A 24,024-nucleotide genomic window follows, 5' to 3' on the forward strand; every position below is an offset into this window, starting at 1 on the left:
GAAAACAAAACCAGGGATCTTGAACTATACTTATCATAAACTTGGCTGGACTTATCAGTAACTCCTCAGGCAGGAAGTCTCACGCACATGTCGGGCAGAGCACAACTGAAGCAACATGGCATGCATTACTGTAAAAAAAAAATAGTATCTGGAGCACAAAGAAACAATAAATACCCTCCAGAAAGACAAAATATAGAAAAACACCCTCAGAGATCAGTATTTTTGGAGAATTTATTTATAGAATTGTTATTTCAATTTGGCACACAATTGGAAAATGCTAATACAATTTGGTGGGATAACAGGAAAAATGCTGGAGTATTGCTGATCCTTTGGAGAGAAAAAATGAAATGTGAATTACAAATAAGGAACAACTGGGGTAGAAAACAATGTTACCTGTAGACTATAACAAAAACCTGAAAGACTTAGAACCTTGAGACAGTGGGATGACATTTCCAAATGTAGACTGAAGCTGTCAGAGGCAACTTTTAACACAACCCAGGTTGTTTGCTCTCCTGAAAGAAGTTGAGCTTTTCAGAATTTAGCTTAATTTACTGTTCCTGTTTTATCTGGCTTGGTTCTGCTCACATTGAGTTCAGTGGGAATACTGCTATTGAGTTCAACAAAATCAGGCCTTTCACAGAGGGCCAATGCAGCCTCTTTCATAAGCAATGAAGCTCTGCACCCAGAGGGGCCACAAATGCCAAATGCTTGCAACATCATACTGAAAAACCGTTTTCTCCTTCTTTTTGGGTGTTTAATTTCTCCTTAGTCCACCTGCATCTTTTCTGTATGTTCAGTACCCCTAATTGCATTAACTTCTCCACATTCCAACTATTTTGTTGGCAACTATTGCACTTGTGGTAGAAACAGTCAGTACCTTAGACCTTAGTCCTAAACATTAACAGTTTCAGGATAAATTGGATAGTTGACTGCTGGGGCTCTCTCATTCTGGGACTGTTTTCACCTCTGATCTCTCATTTTTCTTGTCCACATCGACTAAGAAAGGATCAAGGATCAGAAGGGAACAGAGAGGAAGAGCAAAGAGGGAAAAGTGGCCATTAATTACTGGCTCCAGAGGGAGCCTCAGAAGGAAACTGGATGAGCACTTCTCACAGAAGAGCTGAAAGAGCTGATGTGGCATCTGAAAACCACGGCGTATAAGGCTAAAACAGATTCTCAGTATGAAACGTGGGTGCATGACCTCCTTGTGGGGTGGGAAGACACTCACAGCAGGTACTAGGACATCACTGCAAGAGATGCCATACAGAAGTTGCGGTTCACAATTCAAGCAATTGAGTCCTTGGAGCTACCATATTCTTGTCTCAGTGAGTTACATTACAGTGAAGTGGCTATAGTGCAGTTTCACCGAGGACAGCAGATTAGAAGATAAGACTATCAATGATATTTTGGCAAAATCAAATCTGTAACTGTTTGCGTGAAAGGGCCTAAACCACTAAAACACTGAAGAAAGGCTCAGCATGAGTGGCCTGACAGAAAAGCATCCATTCAGCTTCGCCTTGGTTAGAGGCAGTCCTTCCTGCCCTCCTCTTGCTTGGGCTTAAAATCCCACAGCCATTTATTTGTGGTCCATTGAATCTTATCTGTATCATTATCTAACCCCTGAAAGACAAGAGAAATTATAAACAATCAATGCAATTTAAAAATAAAGAAACAGAAGTAAGTGTCCTCTGTTGTAACTTTTCCAGCACAGCCATCTGATTCTTTCCACTACTCTAGTTTACTTCAGAAAACAGATCTACAAAGAGGTTGGGCATAACTGGAGAGGCAGTAGCCTAGAAAAGCAGTTTTCTATGAAAGAAACTGCTACTGGAATGACATCCATGAGACAACGAAGCAGCCATTCTCTGCTGGCATAACACAGCAGAGGCCCAGAGCAACACTTAGCCACTTCTCACTGCACAGCTCTTGGGAGATGTGCACTCCTTGTTTTACACATTAAATTAGAATTATACAATACTGCACCACTGTTGTAGAACTCCAACAGATAACAGGATGCTACAAAGACATTGGAATACACTTATTTATAAATAAAAAAGCAGAGATGAACTCCAGTACTGACTCCCCTCCCCACCCCTGATCTCCAGCCACTGGCCATTAAAAAAAATTAAATAAAAAAAAAAAAAAAAAAAAAAAAAAAAAATCAAACCCTTTCTCACACCTGAAGCCAATTAGAAAACATGCCCCCTCTAACAACCATGGAGTAAAAGTAAATGTATGAAAAAATATCACTAGATGATTTTGCAGCTTCACCTATATGGTTAATTCACTATCCAAGTAAGCCATATCTACTAAGTATTTTCATTGTCATTACATGCTCTGTAGATCAGAACAAATAACTCTTAAATCCATCTGTAAAAGTCTGGCAAACAAGTTAATCTCAAAACCAGTTAAATACAATATTCAACCCATTTATTTCTGTGTCCATTTATTTAAAAAACATTCATTCAAGGAATGAAAGCTAGGACTCTTGGTACAGTACCAGGTATTATCTATGCTACCATACACTCTTTTTAGCAGAATGAAAAAGAAAAAATACATACAGTTTTAGAATAATTTCACTTGCAACTACCTTAATCATAATAGCCACTCAAAAAAATCCACCATTGGAAAAACAATGCTAAAATAATACATTCTCTTAATCCCTTTATTTGGAGCTAGAATGATACTTTTTTTTTTTTTTAATTAAAATCTTTAAAAAACATATACTTTTGTAGGACCCACCTACAACATGCAATTGTTTTAAGTAGCATCTCTAAAAATGGTGTGTGACAGCTTTATGTGGAAAATGCTAAGATGTAAAGAACACTGTTGTAGCCCAGCAGTGAGATGTGGGTATGGTATGATTTCCTATCTCTCTGGGCATAAGGTTAAGTCACATCCACACTGATGAAACCAAACAAATATTTAAGCCAGAACAGCAGAACGTTTTAGAATGGAGTGTAAACACAGTCAAAGAAATGATATACTGAGTGTTAACACTGTACAAACAAAGTGCACTGAGACGTGTGCACTAAGCAAGCACTTGTGAATACTTGCTGGTCTGCATAAGAGTTACATTTATTGCAAAATGACATCTGAAACTGATACTCACCAGCTGCTCACCTGTTCTCACACCAAAGCAGCTGCTCTTTAAATTACACCAGGAGATCACAAGCACTACCTTGGCCCTCAACTGTGGGAAAGCTCTACGAGCTCAGGCTCTACGAGTAATTAACTGGGCAGCACACTCTCACCTCCTCAGTTTCATCAGGAGTGAGATTAGGCCAATAATGGTCCCCTTTGAAAGGTACTGAACATTGTGATCCACTGCAACAAAGCAATTTAGGATATTAATGCGTCTAAACAAGCACAAGTCTTCCTAATGGAAGGCTAGGCATTTTAGCCAGCATGAGGGAGGAAGGATAAGAGGGCTTTTCCTAAGGTACCTCATTTTCTTAAGAAAAAATAACTTATGGAAATACTTTTGTTCACTGTTCTATGCCTTCAACTAAGATACAAATAAGCCCTTGTACATAACATACCATTTTTCATTTCCCATAAAGAAAGTCTGATCACAGCTTATGCAAGGAAGTGATAGAAGCATTCCCCAAAATAAAAGCAGTCCCATTTTCATAAAGTATGTTTACCTAAGATTTCAAGCTGGTTCTAAAACTGCAACATTTTATCTTAATTGCCCATTTAAATATTGTGCATTTGATCTCTGTGACACAATCAGGTTTTTATACCAGGCTAACTACAGTTATTTTTCATATTTAAATTTTAATCCATGTTCTCTAACAAATAAATATAAGAAGAGCTTTCTTTAAAAAAACCTAGCCTTTAAGACATTAAAATCAGTCTCAAAAAGCTGCAGTCTTCTTGTAAAATATTACTAAAACCTTGATAAATGTTATTTTTATTTTTCACTGAAGTTTGAAAGCTCAACAAGTTTCTGAAATAGATCAGATCCTTTTTAAAAAGGGCATGATCACTTATTTGTCATAGCATACAGCATTTATTAAATTTAAGAATTGAAAGTTAAATTGCTTTGTGAATTATCTACATGTGTCAAAGTTATTTTCAAAGAGCAGCAATAGTGTCCATGTTGGAAAAGAAGTTCTCCAAAAACTATCTGCACCAAAAGGCTCACAGGACTAAGCTTCAGTCTCCTTTGCCAGTGAGTTCAAGAAATAGAAGTCTGTATCTGTAGTTATGCAACATCTGGGAGGTCTTTCGGAAATGTGAACTTCAGCTAGAAGTTGAAAGCAGTATCTAAACATTCTCCACTACTGACCTAAGGAGAAAAACTTCTTTTTAATCAGAAGAGCAGGTCTCATTAACAGTATGAAAGAAGTTAAAGAATTAAGGGTTTTGATCAGGCAGCGCAGGTCTACATTGAATAAACTTTGAACAGAAAAGATCTTATGGTAACTAAGAATTTTAGCATTCTTGAGGACAGATGGGCAGCTTATTTTCTGATAATTCAAATAACAGGTATATTTGAACCTTCTGAAACCCTTGGGGGGGATGCAGAGAACAACAATGCAGATGGCTACATGTTTGGAGACAGAGGTACAACAAACTGTCATTTGATATCAAAGGACCCACGTTCTGTTCTCTATGTACTGGATTGCAAAGAACATTTTTCAGTAAAGTTTTGCAGACCCTGCTGTACTTCAAGTGCCACATGTTCTTCAAACTTGCTTAAGCAGATTCAAATTCAAATGGTCTCTCTCTCTCTGTAAATTACCACAAACCAAATAAGCACAAGCTGTTTGGAATGGCTGAAGAGCTTTCTGCAGAAAAGAGTGCGCCGCAAGCTAAAATGACAAAGCTATTCCTGGGGTTGTAGAAAAATTGGTAGTTTGTATCTTGTGTTGGAAATGGAAATAACCAGTCAACCTACTATTTCTGATAAACTCATTCCCTCTGTCCAATGGAAAGAAAACCCAAACAAACAAAATAACTGAAGGTAATGAAGGAAGAGGCTGCTTCTATAGGCACAAACACCACATGATGAACAAGCATTAGAGAAAAATTTAGCATGCATCTTCAACACTGTTTGCAGAAATCAAGGACAAGAAGTAATTGCTAAAAACTATACAAGGAAATGCTGCCTTCTTTTAAAAAGGTATAAGGAAATAATTACACTGATTAATAAAACACCGATATTCACAACCCACCTGAACTAAAACTGGTTTACATCTTCAGGAAAGAAGTCAAAATAATACAGAACATTTCTTTTTTTCTCTTAAAAAGCAGAAAGAGTGCCACACTGTCAAAGATAATCTGTTGCTGCATATAGATTTGAATCAACCTTCTTGTGCTTTCCATTCAGGGGATACAAAACACGAGGTCATGATTCCTGATAGACTGTTTACAGTTATCAGATCCCTATATAAATCAAGCTTTTTTTCCTACCTAATTTATTATGGAATTGCTAAAACTACAGTAAGATGTAAAAGATTTCAAGAGACTCCTGTGAGAAATACTCAAGTTATTTTATGAAAAAATTTGGATTTTTCTTTAGTTTACCTATGTTCCCCAATATATATGGTAAACGCACCTTGAGTGTAAGAACTGCATGAAAACAGTCTGAAAAAAATAAAACATGGAAACTGATGTGTGAGACCATCGGTCCCCTTCCTACTTCTGATTATTATTATTTTATTCTTTTTAAATACCACCACTGATAAAACCCAATGCAAAATATAGTCCCCAAACCCACACCAAACTGCTTTGCTTTGCTGTGCATCTTTTCTAGCAGGTTTTCACGGCTGCTTCTTCAGACAGAGCATCTGGAGGCTCCAAAAGCACAACTTGTACGTCTCCATCAGTCATGTTTATTTGTGTGACGTTTTTTCCAGATCTGGAAGTCTTTCAATTAGTGCTTTATGGTTCATGTTGATACTGGCTATAAGTCCTCCTTCATTGCCATCTGAGCCAGTGTAACTAATTTCTTCACCAGTCAGGGTAGTCATATGGCCACCCAACGCTCTCAACACTGCATTTCCAGCACATATGTCCCATTTCTTAATGTAGGTGACATGGATATACACATCAGCTTCTTCTTGATTCTTTTCAGGCACATCAAGGAGGGCCAACACTTTATAGCCTAGAAGAAATAGGCAGAGGTAAACAAAAAAAATTAAACCAAGCTTTCCTGTTGAAACGCATTAAAAGAACAAGACCAGAAACTAAAATATAGTTCTGCTCTTATGTTTATTCACTCATTTCTCAATCCCTGTATCATGCTTATGTGCAGGGGCTGTGAGCCCTTGGCACAAGAGCCCTCTGCACTCCCTTGGAGGAGAGAGGCTTGAGGGCAAAAAGACTGCCCCCAGAGATAAGCAACCTTCCTCGGATCATGGTGACAAAGTGACCACCCCCAGCATGTCTTGTTTCTATATGGTAATAGCCTGTACCCAGTTGGCTAATTGGTTTCTACCCCACCCCCTGCCTTTCCCATAAAAGGCCCCTGTTTCTGCCCCTCAAGAGGGAGCCTTGACCCTGGCCTCCCCTTCACAGGGGCTGCTGGACAATAAAAGCTACCTCTGTGGAATTGCCAAACGAGGCTCCTGTCTCTCGGTCCCTGAGTTCGCCTTGGGTGATTTCACAAAGAGCTGAATCACAAGAGCTGGAATCACTTGTAGCAGAGAAGTTGCTACACTTGCTGAGATCACCTGCTGCCCAGGGAGGCCTGCCATCACTCCTCGAAGAGTTGCTCTTTGTAGGACACTCTCTAGGAAGGTCGTGGCACACCAGTGCTGACCAGCATCGGACCCCCTGCTCAAGTCTATCTTTTTCTCTCTGGCTTTTTATTACAATACAAGGAAGATGTATACACCACTCTTAATAAAGCAAAGCAGTCCTTTATTATTCATTATGCAGCACAAAGTAATTGCTCAAAAAGTGTTTCTTTCATGGAATTTTTTGAGTTTTTCAACTCTTTGACCAATATTCTTGTTTCATTAATCTGTTAATTTCTTTATCTTCTTAAACAGAGTCAAGCCCTGGACAAGAGCTGCTATAATTAGCTACACTTTCCCTTTCTTTGTCATTTAGATTAATTATCTAAAGAAGCAATGCAAGACCTTCTTGACTAAAAAATCTGTAAGGGAGCTCTGGCTTTTCGTATTAAAGACACAGAAAGATACATTTCTGTAAAAATAAAATTTTACATGGCCTTTCTGGGACTTTAAAACTTCTGCTGCTTTACACTAGTGCCTCACATTTACATTCTGTCAGTAACATGCACAAGGACATCACATAAGTAAAAAGTATTCTAAAACTTCCTTCGATGAGTATGAGGCAGATAAAAATGGACTTTAGTGACACTAATTTTCTCTTTTGACATAAATGCAATAAATAGTACCAAACTTTAATGGCTTTTTTCTTAATTTTTTTTTAATCAACCATACTATCAGCTAACAACCAACAGATTCTCTTCCATGATTCTGCCTGTGATCACACAACCCTTTCTCTCCCACTGAGGCATCAGTGCCTTAAGTGAACATACATCAGCATGTTTCAATGAAAGGACCACAACAACACTGCTGGCCCAGGCCTAGTTTCAGTAACATACTGACTTGTGAACAGCCTGAAGTCTGAACCAAGTTTGCATGCAGGTTCCCAAACACAGGAAAAACTGTGTCCCTAGGGTCAAGCACTTGCTTTCAGTGATGTGAAGATGAAAAAGCAAGAGGAAAAAGAGGAGGCACCACAGTTACATCCTTTTGCCTAGTAACAGCTGCACCATTAAAACATTCAGAAGCAATAAACTGGATAGGATGCTTAAAGAACCAAACCTGCTCCACCAGCGGGGATTATCACAGTTTTATTTCCAAATGTCTGCCGTGCAACCTGCTCAACTTTTCCTGCATGGGAGCGGGACACAATAATCCTTGGAGTCTTCTCATTGTAGGAGGAACGAGCTTTTACATTTGACCCACCATCCACCATTGCCCAGGCTACAAGAGAAACAAAAATTCTGCTAAGATTAACAAAAACCAATCTCTGTTAAGTGTGAAGATAAAAGGGTACTTATCTAAGAATATGTAATTGATACCTCTGACTTAATATCTCTCACTACTGTAACAGAGAAAGCTAGGGCTGACAGAGGATGCGGCGCATATCCACATGTGCACACAAGGGAAGACAAACAGGCCACACACACATTGGTGCATATGCCATTATCCCAAACCTGACTGTTCTTGTGTGATACTTCCAAAGAACAGAGTAAGAGGGAAAAATCCCAAGTAGTTAATATTCAGAACTTGCAATTGGAAACCTTTTAACCAAAGTTAAAAGGATATCTCCTCATCAGAAATTTCCTCAAAAAATGTTTTTATGTAAGAACAAAAAGCCCCACTACCCTTTAAAGCAGATACCAAAAATGCTATGGAGTCATTTTGTTCAGAAGGATACTAATGCTAAGGAAGGAAATAGCTCAGGAGGATAGTGCTACAAAGAAAGATATTTGATGTTGTGCTTCAGACAACTGCATTTAGAATACACAACTTCCCACTTGTTTCATCATGATGTTCAAAGCCAGGCTTGGTAGGTGGCATCCCCTAACCATTAATCTGACATTTACTTAGTAAACTACCCAGCAATTTCATCTCAGTAGAGAGCCAGGTTGTTTGGCAACAGACTGAGCTGTGTGTAATAACAATGCTGACTGCCCTTTATTGCTCTGTATTTGTGTGGTAGTATTAGGAACAATCTGACTCAAAACATATTGGTATTTCCAGCTTGGAAAATGAATACTTGTCACACAGAATTCATTGCATCTCATCTGATTTCTTATCTGAACATTGCACACTTCACTATTATTAAAGCAGAGAAATTCTCAACATTGCAATGCTAAAACCCCATTTCTTGAGATGGGTATTGATACCTAAAAAAACTATGTTCCAAAACCTCCAAGATTCTTGAAGCATATTCAAATATATCACATACTTAAGTGACTGGTAATTAAACTCATATTTATAGACAGCAAAATATTTAGCACAAAATGTTGAGTGTTCAGCGGGCCAAAAAAGGAGAACAAATACAAAATGCCTTTATTTAGACTTAGTTTTTGTGCCAGAGCTACTGCAGAACTTCAGCACTCTAGAGGTCAGTATTGCCTAAGAGAAAATGTAAACAGAAATTCCTGTTTTAAGTACACAGTAAGCCATGAATACTTAAACTGCTTTGAAGCTTTCAGAAGTGCATGCAAATTGACAAACTTGCAGCAATGCTTGCTGATACATCATTAATACTAAAGAATTAATTACTTCACAGTTGTGCCATTAAAGCATGTCAGATAATCAATAAGGCTATGCTAGACAGTCTTGCCTGTTACATACAAAGAGCTGCCATTAAGATCTTAATTCAATCTTTTTTTATTCACACTGAATAAACAGCAGGTCCTGGGTATATTTATCACAGACCCAAGTTATTCTGCTAAATGAGAAAAGTACTCTTTTTTGCTAAAGACTAAAAGCACACATGAAACTGATCGGTATTTGCAGGTTTAACTTTTTTTTTGTTTGCTATAAGCACTCTGATTGAAGAGATCTTAGCTCTTAAACATATTTTCAGTTAGTTTGTTCTAAATGCATAATTTTTAGGTTGAACAAGGGCAGCATTTTCCTTTGTGGTTTCACAGCACAGAACACATCTGCAGCTCTAATTGTGAGGTCTGAAGTGCCCTTTTGCCCCAGTACTATTTTCTCATTTATACCTACAGATGTCCCCTGAAACACCAAATTTTGATTAACACTATGACTGACCATGATGGAAATATGTGAAAGCATGAAGGTACCTGTATATGATGAGAAGGGCTTGTGTATCACTCCTATTACTGGTTTACCATTTACAGCCACACAAACCATCGTTGTGACGTACTGTCGAAGATCCTCTGTGGACAAAACAACAAAGTGAGCAAGTTTACAATCAGATGTCAGAACACAAAAGGAAAACAGACAGGAGATGATTCAGATTGTTCTCTGAAGACCAGTTTACATTCTGCCTCTTTACAGTTATGTAACTTTGATGTATCTTCAAATAACCTTTCAGTTTTCAAAAGACTTTAAAGACTTTTCAGCTTTCCAGCAATTTTTCCTGTTCAGTAGATGTAACCTATACTGCCACCAGATCTAATGCTAACACCTGTGTCTTATGCAACACATGTTTTCATGGAAATCTGTGCCCCTGCATTCTCCCTTCTCTGCCTCACCTTGTATTCTCTATCAGTTCAAAAATGGTAATTAAAAACCCAAAGAAGATTCACTGGAAAGGATAATTGTATCAATGAAATAGTCACCAAAACAATCCCATTTTTTCAGTTGTTCCTTAGTACTTATCAGCAAGGATTTTAGTTGGATTGCCTTGAACTGCTTATGTGACATCCAAAAACATTGGAAAAGGGGGAAGACTGAATTATGCATGCTTTTTTGAAAAATGACAACACAAATTTTCTTATATCAAGTTAAATAGGATATTTACTTAGCATTTCCCTTAAATAAGCAAAACTGAAAATATAAGATACTTAATGTTGTCACAGTAATGACTGAAATAAAGAAACATGAAATTCCAGTACAATCCATAATTGACAGTCACCATTTATTATGGCAATTACTTAGTTGCAAGGATACCAAAGTAATTTCAGAGTTGAAATATATAAATGTTGTAATTTAAGAACCACAGAGATTTCATTATGCAATTTGTTCAATTAAATCACAAATAGCTTTGACATAAGACACTTTAACAAGAGACGTCATTTTAGGTACTTACTATTTTGTCTCCAGGGTAAAAGGCAAACATCAGAATTACACACATGATTTGTCAACAAGAATCAGCTACCTGTGTATTCTTGTGTAGCATCTAATGGATCGATCCAGACAGTGACACTTTCTGCTGGCACCTCTTTAGGCTGTATTTTTTGCTTTATGTCTTCAGGAATACTGCGATCCCAGGAGACTGTCTCCTGATCAGCTGTGTCAACATGCTCCTCAGAATTTATCTGTGGTGAGACAACAAAGAAGTTGCACTAACATATCAGATACAGCAACTGCAGCACTTGGAAAAATTACAGGTTTGCTCACATTTTCTCTTTCTTCCTTCACCTCAAATGCAGGAATTAGTCATTTTTCAGCAGCTCACAGGCTATTATGGTCATGTGACAAGCAATGCAAAACCACAATCCAGAATTTTACTGTGAACCACACCACAGCTGGATACTGTTGCTTTGGCTGCAGCTCTCCCTACTGAACATTCCCACAGCACGAATCGCATTTTTTTAAATCAATATTTAAATGCAGTTGCTTTAAGGACTACCAGCAGACAATTTGACTCTGGAGAATCATACAGTACACAGACAGTAGGAGGTCTAATACTCAATTTATACAGACCAGTAGATGCACATGGAAATGTACAGATATACTACCACCAGATATTGTGAAGATTCTGCATGACTTGGACAAGAAGAAATCTTAGTACATATATTTCTGCTGCCGGCATTGAGTTACAACTAGAAATTTTAGCAGCTCAGTTGAATTTAACCACTACACAACTGTCAGACAAATTTATTTCACAAACAAGTAAGTAACAACCCATACTCATTTTTAGGGTAGGTTGGGGTAAGGTCCTAAGGATAGCCCATGAAGAACATTTATAAACAGCAGTCAAAAGTCACATGTAAGCCTATTGTCACTTGCTGCCCAGCTTAATGAACTTTACTTCACACCAGAGGGCATTTCAGTACATCAAGTGGAGTTTGGCCCAGTAGGGGAGCACACAGCACCAATCTGTTGAATGGAGTAATGATCTGCAAAACCCAACACAACGTCCTTGTGACTGCAGTAGCACAATATTTTTGGATGACCAGAGATGCAGCTGTCCCAAAAATTGGAGGCAAGTGACATGGAAAGACAAGGAAAATGAAGGAGCTATCAGACAACATTTGAATGTGACAGACCTCAACTGCAACAAGTTATTAGCCAAGAGTTAAGGGTCATTTTCTCCAAGAGAATTCAAAAAGTAAAAGGAAGCAGAACTGCAGCAACTCCAGCCATACATCATAGCTGTCTTCTCACATAAAACCAGTATTTGAAGCATTATATGCCAAACATGGAGCTCTTGAAGTTGCTGTGACATTTACAAATTAAACATCTGTCACTGTCCAATAAACCTGACAATTGCATTTTCCCCTAGGGAAAACAGTCCTGCAAAGTCAAGATGAGTAGTTCCACAGACTTGGCAGTCTCAACACAGCCCCTGGGCAGTCAAAGTTCCACTGCAGCACATGACATACCATCATAAAAAACCATTTCCTCAACAGAAGAAAGGGGCCTCCAAAAAGTTAAAGGGTTGGAACCCATGCTCAAAAGGAAGAATATCTTGTTAAACCTGTTGTTAGAGTACACTAGAATTTAAAGTCTAAAACCACCTGAAAGGTACTGTTTTCAGAGAAACACCACCTACTAGTTCAGATTTTGTGCAGCATTTATAATGATTGTCTCTCAACAGACATGATTATTCCACTAGAAAAAAACTGGGGAAAGAGTGAGAAGGTTGCACAGCCATCTGGAGAAAGTAAAACAAACAAACAAACAAAACCCCAAAAACCAAACCAGACCAAAACCCCCAAATAAAACCAAACCAAAACAAACAAACAAAACCCCCCAAAACCAAAACAAAACCCCACAAATCCCATCCCCTCCAACCAGGTCACTACTTCCATTCATATGACCATTTACTCTGTAGCCTTGGCTAAATATTTGCCTGAGAGGGGCTCACCAACCCTTAAAACTGAAAGCTTCTTTTATTCCTGCTTTTTTTCTTTTTTTTTAATGCAGGAAAATATACCTGGAAAACATGCCTCTGTGTTAATTCCATGTTCCTATTTGTCATTCTCATTTGCTGGCAGCCTCCAGAGGCCATGACCTCACAGTTTAAACTTTTCTCAAGCGATATGGATATGTAGTTCACTGCAATCCCAAACCCTCACTCATAAATTAGGAGTAGCTATGGTAGAAAGATAGTGACAAGGCCAAATATTTCAGACACTAGACCTTATCTCAGCAAGATGCTCTGGGGTTAATTGCCTAATAGCTGTAAGGTGTAAAAGCCCACCTGGGGAAGTTCTGGAAGCACTGACACGATGCTTAACTACATTTTGGCAAATTTCCCCAGTTACGCTTGAATTAAAAGCCCTCCTCACAAAGAACTGCATCAAACACAGAGATTTAATAAAATATATGTAAATCAGTGCATGGAATACTGCTGGAAAGTAAAATAAAAAACCAAAAACCATTATTTCATAAACAAGGCAGTCAGGCTGCATCTGACCAGTACGGAGCTTCCTCAAAACCAGCCTGTAAGGTGCAGGAATTCCATAACAAATGAGGGATGCTGCTCACGGAAACCAGCAGCAGAGGTCCAACACCAATACCAGGATCAGTCCATGGTGTGCCTTCCAAAACACCCAGGTGTTTCCAGCCTTCAGAAACCTCTGCACAGAGAACACTCCCCTCCAGCATACTGGTGATGGGAACACAGATCTGCTCAGGAACACAGGAAGCAATTCCAATATACTATGAACTTGTCTGGATAAATGCAGTGCTCTAACAAACAGCCAACAGTCCTGACCACTTAAAGACTTCAGGGAAACTAACAGTGACTCTTTGTCCTGTCCTGGTTTAGTCCCTACCAGCACTTCATGCTGTCTTTGTGGCAGCTCTTCACTCAAAAAGCCTACTTGAATACCAGCTAGCTGTCCCTGGCATGGTGCACAACTTCAGGTTTTTTCCTGGTCTGAAAGAGTAGAACACAACTGTAGTTATGCCTTTGAATTCACCCATCGAAGGTAAATTAAAGTGAAAAAATATATGCAAACACCACCACCCCCCATCCCAAAACAGAAGCTTCTATTTTTAAAATCACACATCAGTACATGAAAATGCAATGCTTTTCTTAGAAAGTGTTTGGTGGCATGTGAATTTTTTTTTAATTTAGTACTCCCTCTCCTTCCCCACAGAATTCTCCAGCTCAATACTCATTTTATATTTTAATATGCAAATAATCCAGTATATTGAAAAACATGAGGTAGCACAGCACTTTATTCCAGAGAGCATCAATATCCCCATCTGATAATTATGTCCTTACAACAGTAAGATCAAATGGACCCTCAGCAAGTTTCCAGACGACATGAAGCCAAGGAGTGCATGTGACAAAACAGAAGGAAGGGACACCATCCTGAGGGACCTGGACAAACTTGAGAAGTTGGCTCACAAGAACCTCATGAAGTTCAACAAGTCCAAGCACAAGATGGTGCACCTGGCAATCCCAGGCATGAGTACAGTCTGGGAGAACCCACTGAGAGCAGCATAACGTAGCCGGACTTGGGGTTTATCATGGATGTGTGCTCACAGTCCAGACAGCCAACTACCTCCTGGGATGCATGAAAAAAAGCAGCATGGCCGGCAGGAGGAGGGAAGCGATTCTCCCCCTCTACTCTGCCCTGGTGAGACCCCACCTGGAGTGCTGCAACCAGGTATGGAGTCCTCAGCATGATAATGACGTGGACCTGTTAAGAGTGGGTCCAGAGAAGAGCCACAAAGATGATGAGAGGGATGAACACCTCTCCTATGAAGAATGGCTGAGAGCTGGGTTTATTAAGCCTGGAAAAGAGAAGGCTGCTGTGAGACCTTAAGGCAGCATTCCAATGCTTAAAGGGTGCTTATAAAAATAGGGAGAATAACTTTTTACATGGGCAGATAGGGATAGGACAAGGGAGAATGGTTTTAAGCTAAAAGAGGAGAGATTTGGCTTAGATTTTAGGAAGAAATTCTTTACTGTGAGGGTGGTGAGGCACTGGAACAGGTTGCCCAGAGAAGCTGTGGATGCCTGTCATAGGTTAGCAAGCTGAGTCTCGGAAGTGATGTTCTCCTTACAGCTTCCTCTATGACCGGATAGAACCTATCAGCTGGCCAGTTTGAATATGGACAATTCTTTAAGCCACTTAAAGGTGTGACCGCCTCTTCGACCCACACTTAAGAATAGACAAACCCCCCCTCAAGCTCTCTCTCGTTTCCGGCGCTGGGACAGGTGGCTGCGGGGCCCGAGCGGGGGGCAGTGGGCCCAGTCCCCTCTTGGGCCAGGCCGGGCCGGGCCACGGCTCCAGGATGACCCCCCCAGCAGGGCTGTGGGCAGCCAGAGCGGCTCGGAACCACCCCCTCTCCACTGCGGCCAAGATTTCAGCAAAAGCGGCACCGCTGTCCGGCAGAGGCCAGGTGACCAACAGCGATAAGCCACATTCCAGCTGCAAAGCCTAGGTTAGATTAACCCTTTTAGTGCTGTGAAGAGCTGAAAACCTGAGGGAAGAGAAAGAGGAGATGCTTAAAGCTGAAAGTCTGTTGTGAAGCTATGATATATCAGAGTATCCCGTTGTAATTTCATGAAGATATGGGGGGTGGAGTGTTCAACTCGTAAGCAAAAGCACCTGAGATAGGCAGATGCTGACGCAGCTGTAATTTCATGAGAAGTTTGGACAGGGAGAGATGGACCAGATGAGGACTTTTGCTCCAAATGGGAAAGGAGAAAACCTCAGTTCCTAGAGATGCTCCCAGAGATAGTCCTAACGATGAAGATGAGGAAGACCCTTTGCTCCCAGGGAAGGAGAAGGGCCTCTGTTCTTGTTTCTGAACGGCTCAACCTTAAAATTGTACCCCAAAAAACTTCAAGAGTGGACCCTCGAAAGCAGTTGTGGGAAAAGCTGCAAGTCAGGAGGGGAAGGGACTCACATGCGAGCAGAGAGACTCCTCTTCCTAAATGGACTGAACAATATTTGGAAGTGGGCGGCTGTCTTGTTGTGATAATGTTTTCATAGCACGAGCAAGAAGAGACTTCTCTTTCTAAATGGACTGAGCAAGGTTATTATGGCAGTGGTAAACAGACTGAACATCTCAAGGGTTGTCTTCTTACATTGTCACTGGGAGAAGGGAGGAAGGCGGGGGGAGGAGGAGAGTTCTGAAGGTATGATATAATTTTTTTTCCCCCTCTTTTAGGTCTGTTAATAAACTTCTTTATATTCTTTCAAGTTTGGTGCCTGCTTTGTGTTTCTCCTAATTCTTATCTCACATAAGATAAGCAGTAATGAGTATTTTGGGTCAAACCACTACACGAAATTGGTGTTTCCGCCCGGTTACAAACCCAACCCGCTACAATGCCTCAGCCTTCAAAGTGTTCAAGGCCAGACTGGATGGGGCTTTGAGCAACTTTGTCTAGTGGAAGGCATTCCTGCCCACAGCAGGGTAGTTGGAACAAGATGATCTTTAAGGTCCCTTCCAACACAAGTCATTTTATGGCTCTAGGATACCCACAACTACACACCTTGGAAGGTGTGAAGGTCAGTACCTATGAGGTGGCTGCATGGGACTGTACTTGATTTGCTCTTATTTGACTGTGCTTCAGAGATGTCACAGCTCAGGGGAGAGCGGTTCGACCAGCAGTCTTTGGTACTTCCCCCACTTAGAGACCCCTTCAATCACTGCTGCTGCACTGCACCAAAGAGCAGCCCTATACCTCCTGCACTACAAGTCAGACTGTTTTACCTCCATTGGCTCTGCTTCTCTGTTTTTCTCCTCAAATGTATCAGAGGTGAAAGCTGTCTCAGCTTCTCACAGCATCTGTACATCCACAAATCGTGTGAAGGAATCAGATGCCAAAACTTGTGAATGTAAACACCCACTTGACAAGTCAGGACATATAAATATGCTCAAAAGGAGAGAACGCTCCAGGAGAGCACAAAGCACCGTATTTCCAGTATCTGAGGAAAGTATCTAACCTACCCTGGTTACAAAATCTGTTACAAAGGGACCAGTGTGCATTCACACCAAGACTTAGCTCACCTGCACCCAGGACCATTCATGATCCCTCCCTTCCAACTTTTAAATTTGGGGGTGGCGAATAAGAGTTTTCACTGTGAATGAAAGCTGCTTCTTGAAAGTTTAGGTTACTTAACTCTGAAAAGAATGCAAACTGGGAAATCAAAGTACCACTTCTTTTTGTAAATTTAAAATACCTTTAAGCTTTAAAAAATTTGAATAGTAGCCTTACCAGCATAGGAAAAAAACCCCTTAATTTTATTCAATACACTGACATTTTTAAAGCCAGCTGCTTGCTTTTGAAAAGGTTCTTTTCCTCCTTAGATTACCACAACATATTAGAAAGGAAAAATAAGCTTTTACAGGTGATCTTCGTGCCTTTCAAAAATGTTCATCTTGCCAAGGTTCAATTTACAAAGAGTTTTAGCAAGGCAGATTTTGTTATGAATGGAGAGAAGACCTTGCTGAATCACATGGTTTTCTAAAAAAAAAAACCCCAAACTTATTAAAAGGTAATTAAGTTTAAGAACTGTAAGTTTAAAGTACTAAATTTTAATTAAGTTTAAAACTATAAAATGTATTTGTATATAAATATGTAAGGTATAAAATCATACAAATGTATGAAATAATAAGAGGTATAAACCCACTGGTCTCATGTTGTCATTCATTTGATCAGAAAACAAATATTTCTATAATTATACCACAATACTGAAAATGGACACATACATTTTTCAAGGCACCTAAGTCCAGACAGACAGAGGTTTCCCTCTACCATCAACTACATCTTTGTTTATTTTAGCAACAAGAAGTCACTTAATGCAGGAATAAGGTGACAGAATGTGCAAAGAAGAATCTAGACAAGCCTAAATGTCCAGAAGCTCAATTAGGGCTTATCAAAACTCGTTTGGTAACTTTGGCCATTAAGCCAGCAGGAAGCACACTGAAAGAAAAAGGATTTAATAAATGATAAAGACATATCCGATGACAACTCTGCTTCTGTGGCCTTACGATGAATAGAGATTGGTAAAAACAACAAAAGTGGAATTGAGGGTGTGAATCAGCATGGATCACAGAATTCACTGTTTCCACCAGTAATCTGCAGAAACAACTAGAATTTTAGACCAGGAAAATAGAGCCACTTGCTCATTAGCTCACACAAGTAGTTTCAGTAGATGGCAAAATTCTCTATTACAGTTCTATACAGACCCAAGTCTAGTAAAGAGAAAGGGATGACTTGCTCATCACAAGAGTTGCAACACTTCTCGTCATTTTAAGAAAACATCCAAATAAGGACAGATTAGAAATCTACCAGTAAAACAGATAATACCCAGAAAACTTCCACTGTTTGTGAGTGGCTACACTAAGAAATTCAACTCTCTAGATGCTCAGCTGATAGATTAAACACCCCCAGTGTACAAACAAGCCAAATGAACGCTTCTAATTGCATCTGAAAAGAAAATCATGGAACTCATTAGCATAAAGTTACAGTCTTTAAGTTCATTTTTATGCAAAGAGAGTAGGCATAAGTCATCTGGCATCATTTGGAACCCGTGTTAGGAGATGCATCTCCAGACACCTATTACTGAGATTTCAGATTGACATTCACACTTCTTGTTTTACTTAGAAACCCACTGACAGTTGCAAAGATCATCCGGGTCAGAAGAACATTAATTTTATTAAAAGCCCTAAGACTGAGGAGGCCTCTCACAACATGAAACGACAAATTACTGAACTTCTTCACTAAGGTGCAATACTTCTGAAGCTTAAGTAGTATTTTGGTTTTTAAACCTACTTCTTTAACATATCTATCTTTCACACAGAATCAGTATCAGTTGCAGAGTGTGCCATCCCAGATGAAATTTCAGTTTTTTAGGTATGTTGGCACTGTGGTCAGAAGCTTGTAAACAGTGAGTTTAAACCTAGACAGTACTTCAGATAGCCTGACAAAAAAGGAGTGCTCGGAGTCACTAATCTTCGAAAGCCAGATTAATTTAGAAGAAAATCAAAGTAAAAGTGACATGTTCTTAAATTTTCATTCCAAACGCTGATTCCAGCATTATCATGCATAAGCTTGAAATGCAGTATTTATCATCAGTCTTAATTGGGAAAGAGATAGAAGAACATTTGTATTCAGAACAGTGTCAAGACTCATAAAAAGATGCTCAAAGAGAAAGACTGGGACAGAGGAAGACTTGATTTCCACCACAGTCACAATAAAAAAAAAGAGGGACCAAACAAGATGAAACTCTATTCAGTATTTACACTAGAAAACAAGACATAGAGCTGATGCAACTCTAGAACAAAAATAAGCCAAAACAGCTCAAAATGGGAATGTAGGGCAGAATAAAATCTGACCAGTAAGACTGAAGTCTGCATCCTGTGAAAATAACTCTAGTATAGCAGCAACAAAACAGCAGAATTGTGTGGATCACTTTAAAATTGCCTTTTTCAGTCAGAGGACAAGAGGTAACGTGGTCAAAGTGAAAGTTTAAGGAACACTCTGTCAATCATTCCTGCCTTTGTGACCAAGCAGGGCTGCTCCTTCAGATGTGCTGAAGATGGGCTGTAATGGGAAGTGAACCATGGTATTCCTAAATAACCTTTCTTTTAAATAACTTTTATTTTAAATTTTTACTCGGGACACATTCAGTTATCAAGGTCCTGACATTGATCCCTGGTCAGGCCACATTAAAAGAAATAAGACCCTAAGGCATGATGCTGAGAGGGATCTTTTAGCAGGTAATGCTGCTGAAACTCTGGAATGATGAGATCATTTCTTCACAGAAGCTCTTCTGAGCAGAACATACCAGTGTTTCCGGCTAGTCTACCACTGAATTTGGAAAGAATGCCGCCCCAGTCCACTACTACCCCAGCAGCAGGGCCTTAAACATCTCCTTAATCTCCTCACCTAACTCCCACCCCAGTCCTTATCACACTACCACTGTGTCAGCACAAGGAATAAATAGGGCTGCATGGAGAATCAACCAGGAAAGAAGAGCAGTAACCCAGAAAAGATAAACAGTAAATAAAAAATGAAAGAAGCAGAGGGGATGATTACAGCTGGATCAGAGCTTTAACTTGTTCTTAGCAAGACAAATAAATGAGGGAAACATATTGGTAATGCAGGAGCCTGTAACTGCAGTTGAGAACCTCACCAAGAGAAAGTGATGCATGTATTTTAGCATTAAGTATATTTCAAAATCAACTGTACAAAGATGCTTCATGGAATACACATGCAAATATTTATTGCTGGATGTTGAGTGCAATCAGACAACACTGGGTAATACCCAAGGTAGCAGTAAGTGACTTGCCTCTTTGTCCCTTATCTTTCTCACGCTTGGTTCTGAGGGATATAAAAACACCACCACTAAATCTACTTCACAGTGATAAAACACAATTGAGCTGCACCTCTTCGGTCTTACCTAACATAGCTTGAGAAGTCTTAACTGATGCAAATGCATCTATTTATATCAAACGGAGCAGCTGATGTCAGCAGTGGAGTTCCTCTGTACAGACAATACCTTTACTTAACAGAACAAAGGCAAACATTTTCTGTGGGATTTTTTCCCCCTCAGATTTTGAAAGGGCTTTTTTTATACATCTCAACTCTTAGTATTATAAGACTTTTTCCAGATTTATTTCAGCTTCTGCAAGTGAGAAGCCTAACTCTTCTATCTTCTCTTAATAACCACACTTCAGACAGACTGTTTTCATGCTTTCCCTTTTTATGTCCAGCAGCACAAAACAGGGAATGCAACGCAGCTCACTTACTTTTGTTTATTTCAGTTGCATGACTTCGCCCCTTGGTTATTTTGAAACATTGGAAAGCCATGGTTATTCTTAGAGAATCATGGAGTAATATAATGGTTTGGGCTGGAAGGGACCTTCCAGCTCATGTCACTCCAACCCCCCTGCCATGTGGTGGGACACCTTCCACTAAACCAGGCTGCTCAAAGCCTCCCGCCTGGCCTTGAACACTTCCAGGGAGGAGTTATCCACAACTTCTCTGGGCAACCTGCTCCAGTGCCTCACCACTCCCACAGTAAAGAATTTTGTCCTAATGTCCCATCTTAACCTGCCCTCTTTCAGATGAAAGCCATTCTCCTTGTCCTGTCAATGCATGCCCTTGTACAAAGTTCGTCTCCAGCTCTCCTACAGCCCCCTTCAGGTACTGAAAGGCCGCTGTAATATCTTGCAGAAGCCTTCTCCAGACTGAACAACTCCATTTCCTTTGCTTTACAAGCATATCTTAGCACCTAGTTTTTGTGCTGCAACATTTGGCAACAATTTAAATACTGAGGTACCCCTGTTAAGCTCAACAACTTCACGATGTGAGAAAATCAGCATTTTGCATAAGCTTACTCTTGGAATTATTTCAGTTTTTGTTTGACAGCTTTTATTAGCATCATCTCTAGCAAGGAGAGGAGGTTTATTTGACTTCAACAGCATCTTTTATTCTGGAATGTCACTCTGTACACAGGGATAAGATTACAGATATAAAATAAGATATTTCTTACATTATGCAATTTTATACTGCCTCAGAAAATCCTCTATAATCCTTATATTCACACCAAAACTCAGCAGGTCTGTTTTACGAAAGAGCTGCAGTCTTAGATGGGCTGTTCTGAAGTTACCCTTGATGGATTAGTAGATTGAGATGACACTTTGTCTTCACACCTGAGAACCACATGTATGTATATAGTAGTAAAAGAAAGCTTTTATTTTAGTTTGGACAAAAGTTTAATGAATACATCTTCATCACAGACTTTAAGAGACAAAATGCCTTACCAGTGTATGCATAGCTTAGTGAGTATTTTTTTAACACCACATAAGATAAGCTGTTATTATCCCCATCATATTCTTAGAATACTAAACATCCCACAGCTGATCTGTCAGACTGAATAACTCCAGATCACCTGAAAAACTTGTGAAAGACACAAGTCAGACTGTCACTGCTAAGAATTCCAGGCTCCAGAGCAGAGTTTACACATGACCACAGAACAGGCAACACACAGTTTACTGTACTCTTCAAGCCCAGACCAAACTCCCAGCCTTCTTTAGAAGCACAGGCAACTCTTACATCTAGATTAATGAAGTCCTTCCATCTGTGAAAGGGGAGAAAGCATAGAGGTTTCAAGCCAGCTAAGCTGTAAAGCCAAGCTCCATGAGGACACCGAATAATGCAAGAGAACAGGGGTCAATACTTTTTCTTCCTTTAACACTGGGCCTCTGAAGGTGGCTTGTCACCGACAGACAATCCAGGAAATCTTCAGAACAGAATCTGCATAATCTTTCTGTAGAGGAAGATTAGTCACATATCAAGTTTACTTCAAACACTGAAGAATTTGTTGTTTCCTCTAGATTTCACATGCAGTAAGTTCTTTACAACACTTTAAAACTCCACCAAAACAAAGAAACAAACAAAAAAAAGCCCAAAAAGCCAACAAACAAAAAACTACACTTTATCCTGTGGAACTTTCAAAACAACTACTAAAAATTGAATAGTAACTCACCAACCAAAAACCAGACTTAGCTACTTTTTCTGTCAACCTGTCCAGCAGAAGCATATGATCACCACCTCTGAGATCCAAACTTAGGGCTTTCTACCCATTTTAAATGGCCGTAAAAAGCTATTTAACAGGAATTTATAAAGGAATTTAACATCAAGAGACAGAAGTTCCGATTTACTGAAGTGAAAGCAGAAACGATGCCAACAAACCCCAAAAAGCCTCAAAGTATAGTTCAAAGGTTAGGGCACAACCTTAAAAACTAGACCCAGATTTCAGAAGTGAGGGAGAGCAGGAAGGGGTGTACACCTCTGAAAGCAAAGTAAACTCATTCTGCTCAGGTAGGCAGTGGTCCACAGTATTAACACAGCTGTGCTTATCTGCTGTCCCACAGCCACGAGCGCTAAACACTCGATTATTGCAGCGCTATGCTCCTAAGCCTCGAATTCTCAATCGCTGCTCCGCACTCCTGGCTCTCCCCATAACTGACGGCAGGAAGGACAACTAGCAGGAAGGATAACTACAAAAACAACGGCATTCCTGATCTCTTTATCTTAAGCGTACGCGGAATCTGCGCTGTGCAATTACCCGTATCTTTAACCACAGAGCTCACGATCCACTCGAGCGAGACTCGGTGCTTCCCCCACCCCTCCATGCCCGTACTATTTGATACTGTTTCACCTCGCGTGGCTTCGCTTGCAACACGCTCCAACTCCTTCCCCTGCAACCCAACACCCAGGGCAACAAGCATAAGGTGGCACTGCCACAACTTCACCGGGAGGGGCAGGAACAGCGCAAAGGAGGGCAGCGCTTCCCGCCGGCGGTCACAGACCGCAGAGGCGCCGGTGTGCAGCAGCCCAGCGCCGGGGCTCCACACCGGGGTCCCAGCGCCGGGCCCGCGGCAGCCCCGGCCCCACGGAGGGGCCTGGCACCCACCTGCACGGCGGGGAAGGCGCCCTTCAGCAGGTAGAACATCCTGCGGTTGGAGAGGAGGTCGCCGGTGGTCAGCTGCTCCTCGGCCCCCTCCCGCGTCTTCCCCTTCGCCTTGGCGTTGAGGACGTTCCCCTGGCGGACCCGCTTCACCTCCTCCCCGCCCCTGACGGCGGCCAGCACGGACACGGCCAGCAGCTCCCGCAGGTCCACGGCGCCGCCGGCCGCGGAGCCGTGGGGCGTCTCGGGCCCGCCGGCCGCCGGCTCGCTCAGCATGAAGAAGGCGAAGCGGCCGGCCAGGAAGCCGGAGTAGAGGTGGTAGAGGACGCCCAGCCCCAGCAGGCAGAACACAGCCATGCCGAGCGGCGAGAGGCGGATGCCCATGGGGGCCATGGCCGCAGGGTGGGCGGGCGGCGGGGCCGGGCAGTCACCACAATCCCATGGCACGGCCGGAGCGCTCCGCTCCCGCTGCTGCAGCGGCGCCGCGCCGGCTCCACGCTCGCGGCCGAGGCAGCGCTGTCTGTATCCGGGTCAGGCGGAGGCGGAGCCCGCCGCGCGCACTGAGCATGTCCCGCTGCCCGGGACTGCGGCATTCGCCGGGCGTCCGGCGGGAGCCTGGGGGGTGCGCGGCTGCCCGTCGTGCACATCCATGGCAGCCCACACCGTCCACCGCCCGCTGGTTCTCCTGAGCTCGGTGGTTTGGGGTGATTTTT

The 24,024-nt window shown here is 41.1% G+C and overlaps 1 protein-coding gene across 1 annotated transcript; it reads right to left on the reverse strand.

The window, feature by feature from the left end:
• Nucleotides 1-213: 213 nt before the first annotated feature.
• Nucleotides 214-24,001, reverse strand: BPNT2 (3'(2'), 5'-bisphosphate nucleotidase 2). Its single transcript, XM_042022570.1, has 5 exons — nt 23,318-24,001; nt 10,852-11,011; nt 9,812-9,907; nt 7,809-7,970; nt 214-6,115 (listed from the first exon to the last, which is right to left on the reverse strand). The coding sequence occupies exons 1-5, from the start codon at nt 23,702-23,704 to the stop codon at nt 5,844-5,846; spliced, it is 1,077 nt and encodes a 358-aa protein (XP_041878504.1). The 5' UTR covers nt 23,705-24,001; the 3' UTR covers nt 214-5,843.
• Between the last annotated feature and the right edge of the window lie 23 nt (nt 24,002-24,024).

Source organism: Corvus kubaryi, unplaced genomic scaffold (assembly GCF_017639235.1).
Source record: "Corvus kubaryi isolate FWS band 111438036 unplaced genomic scaffold, C.kubaryi_AGA036_p1.0 37216, whole genome shotgun sequence".
Lineage (NCBI taxonomy): Eukaryota > Metazoa > Chordata > Aves > Passeriformes > Corvidae > Corvus > Corvus kubaryi.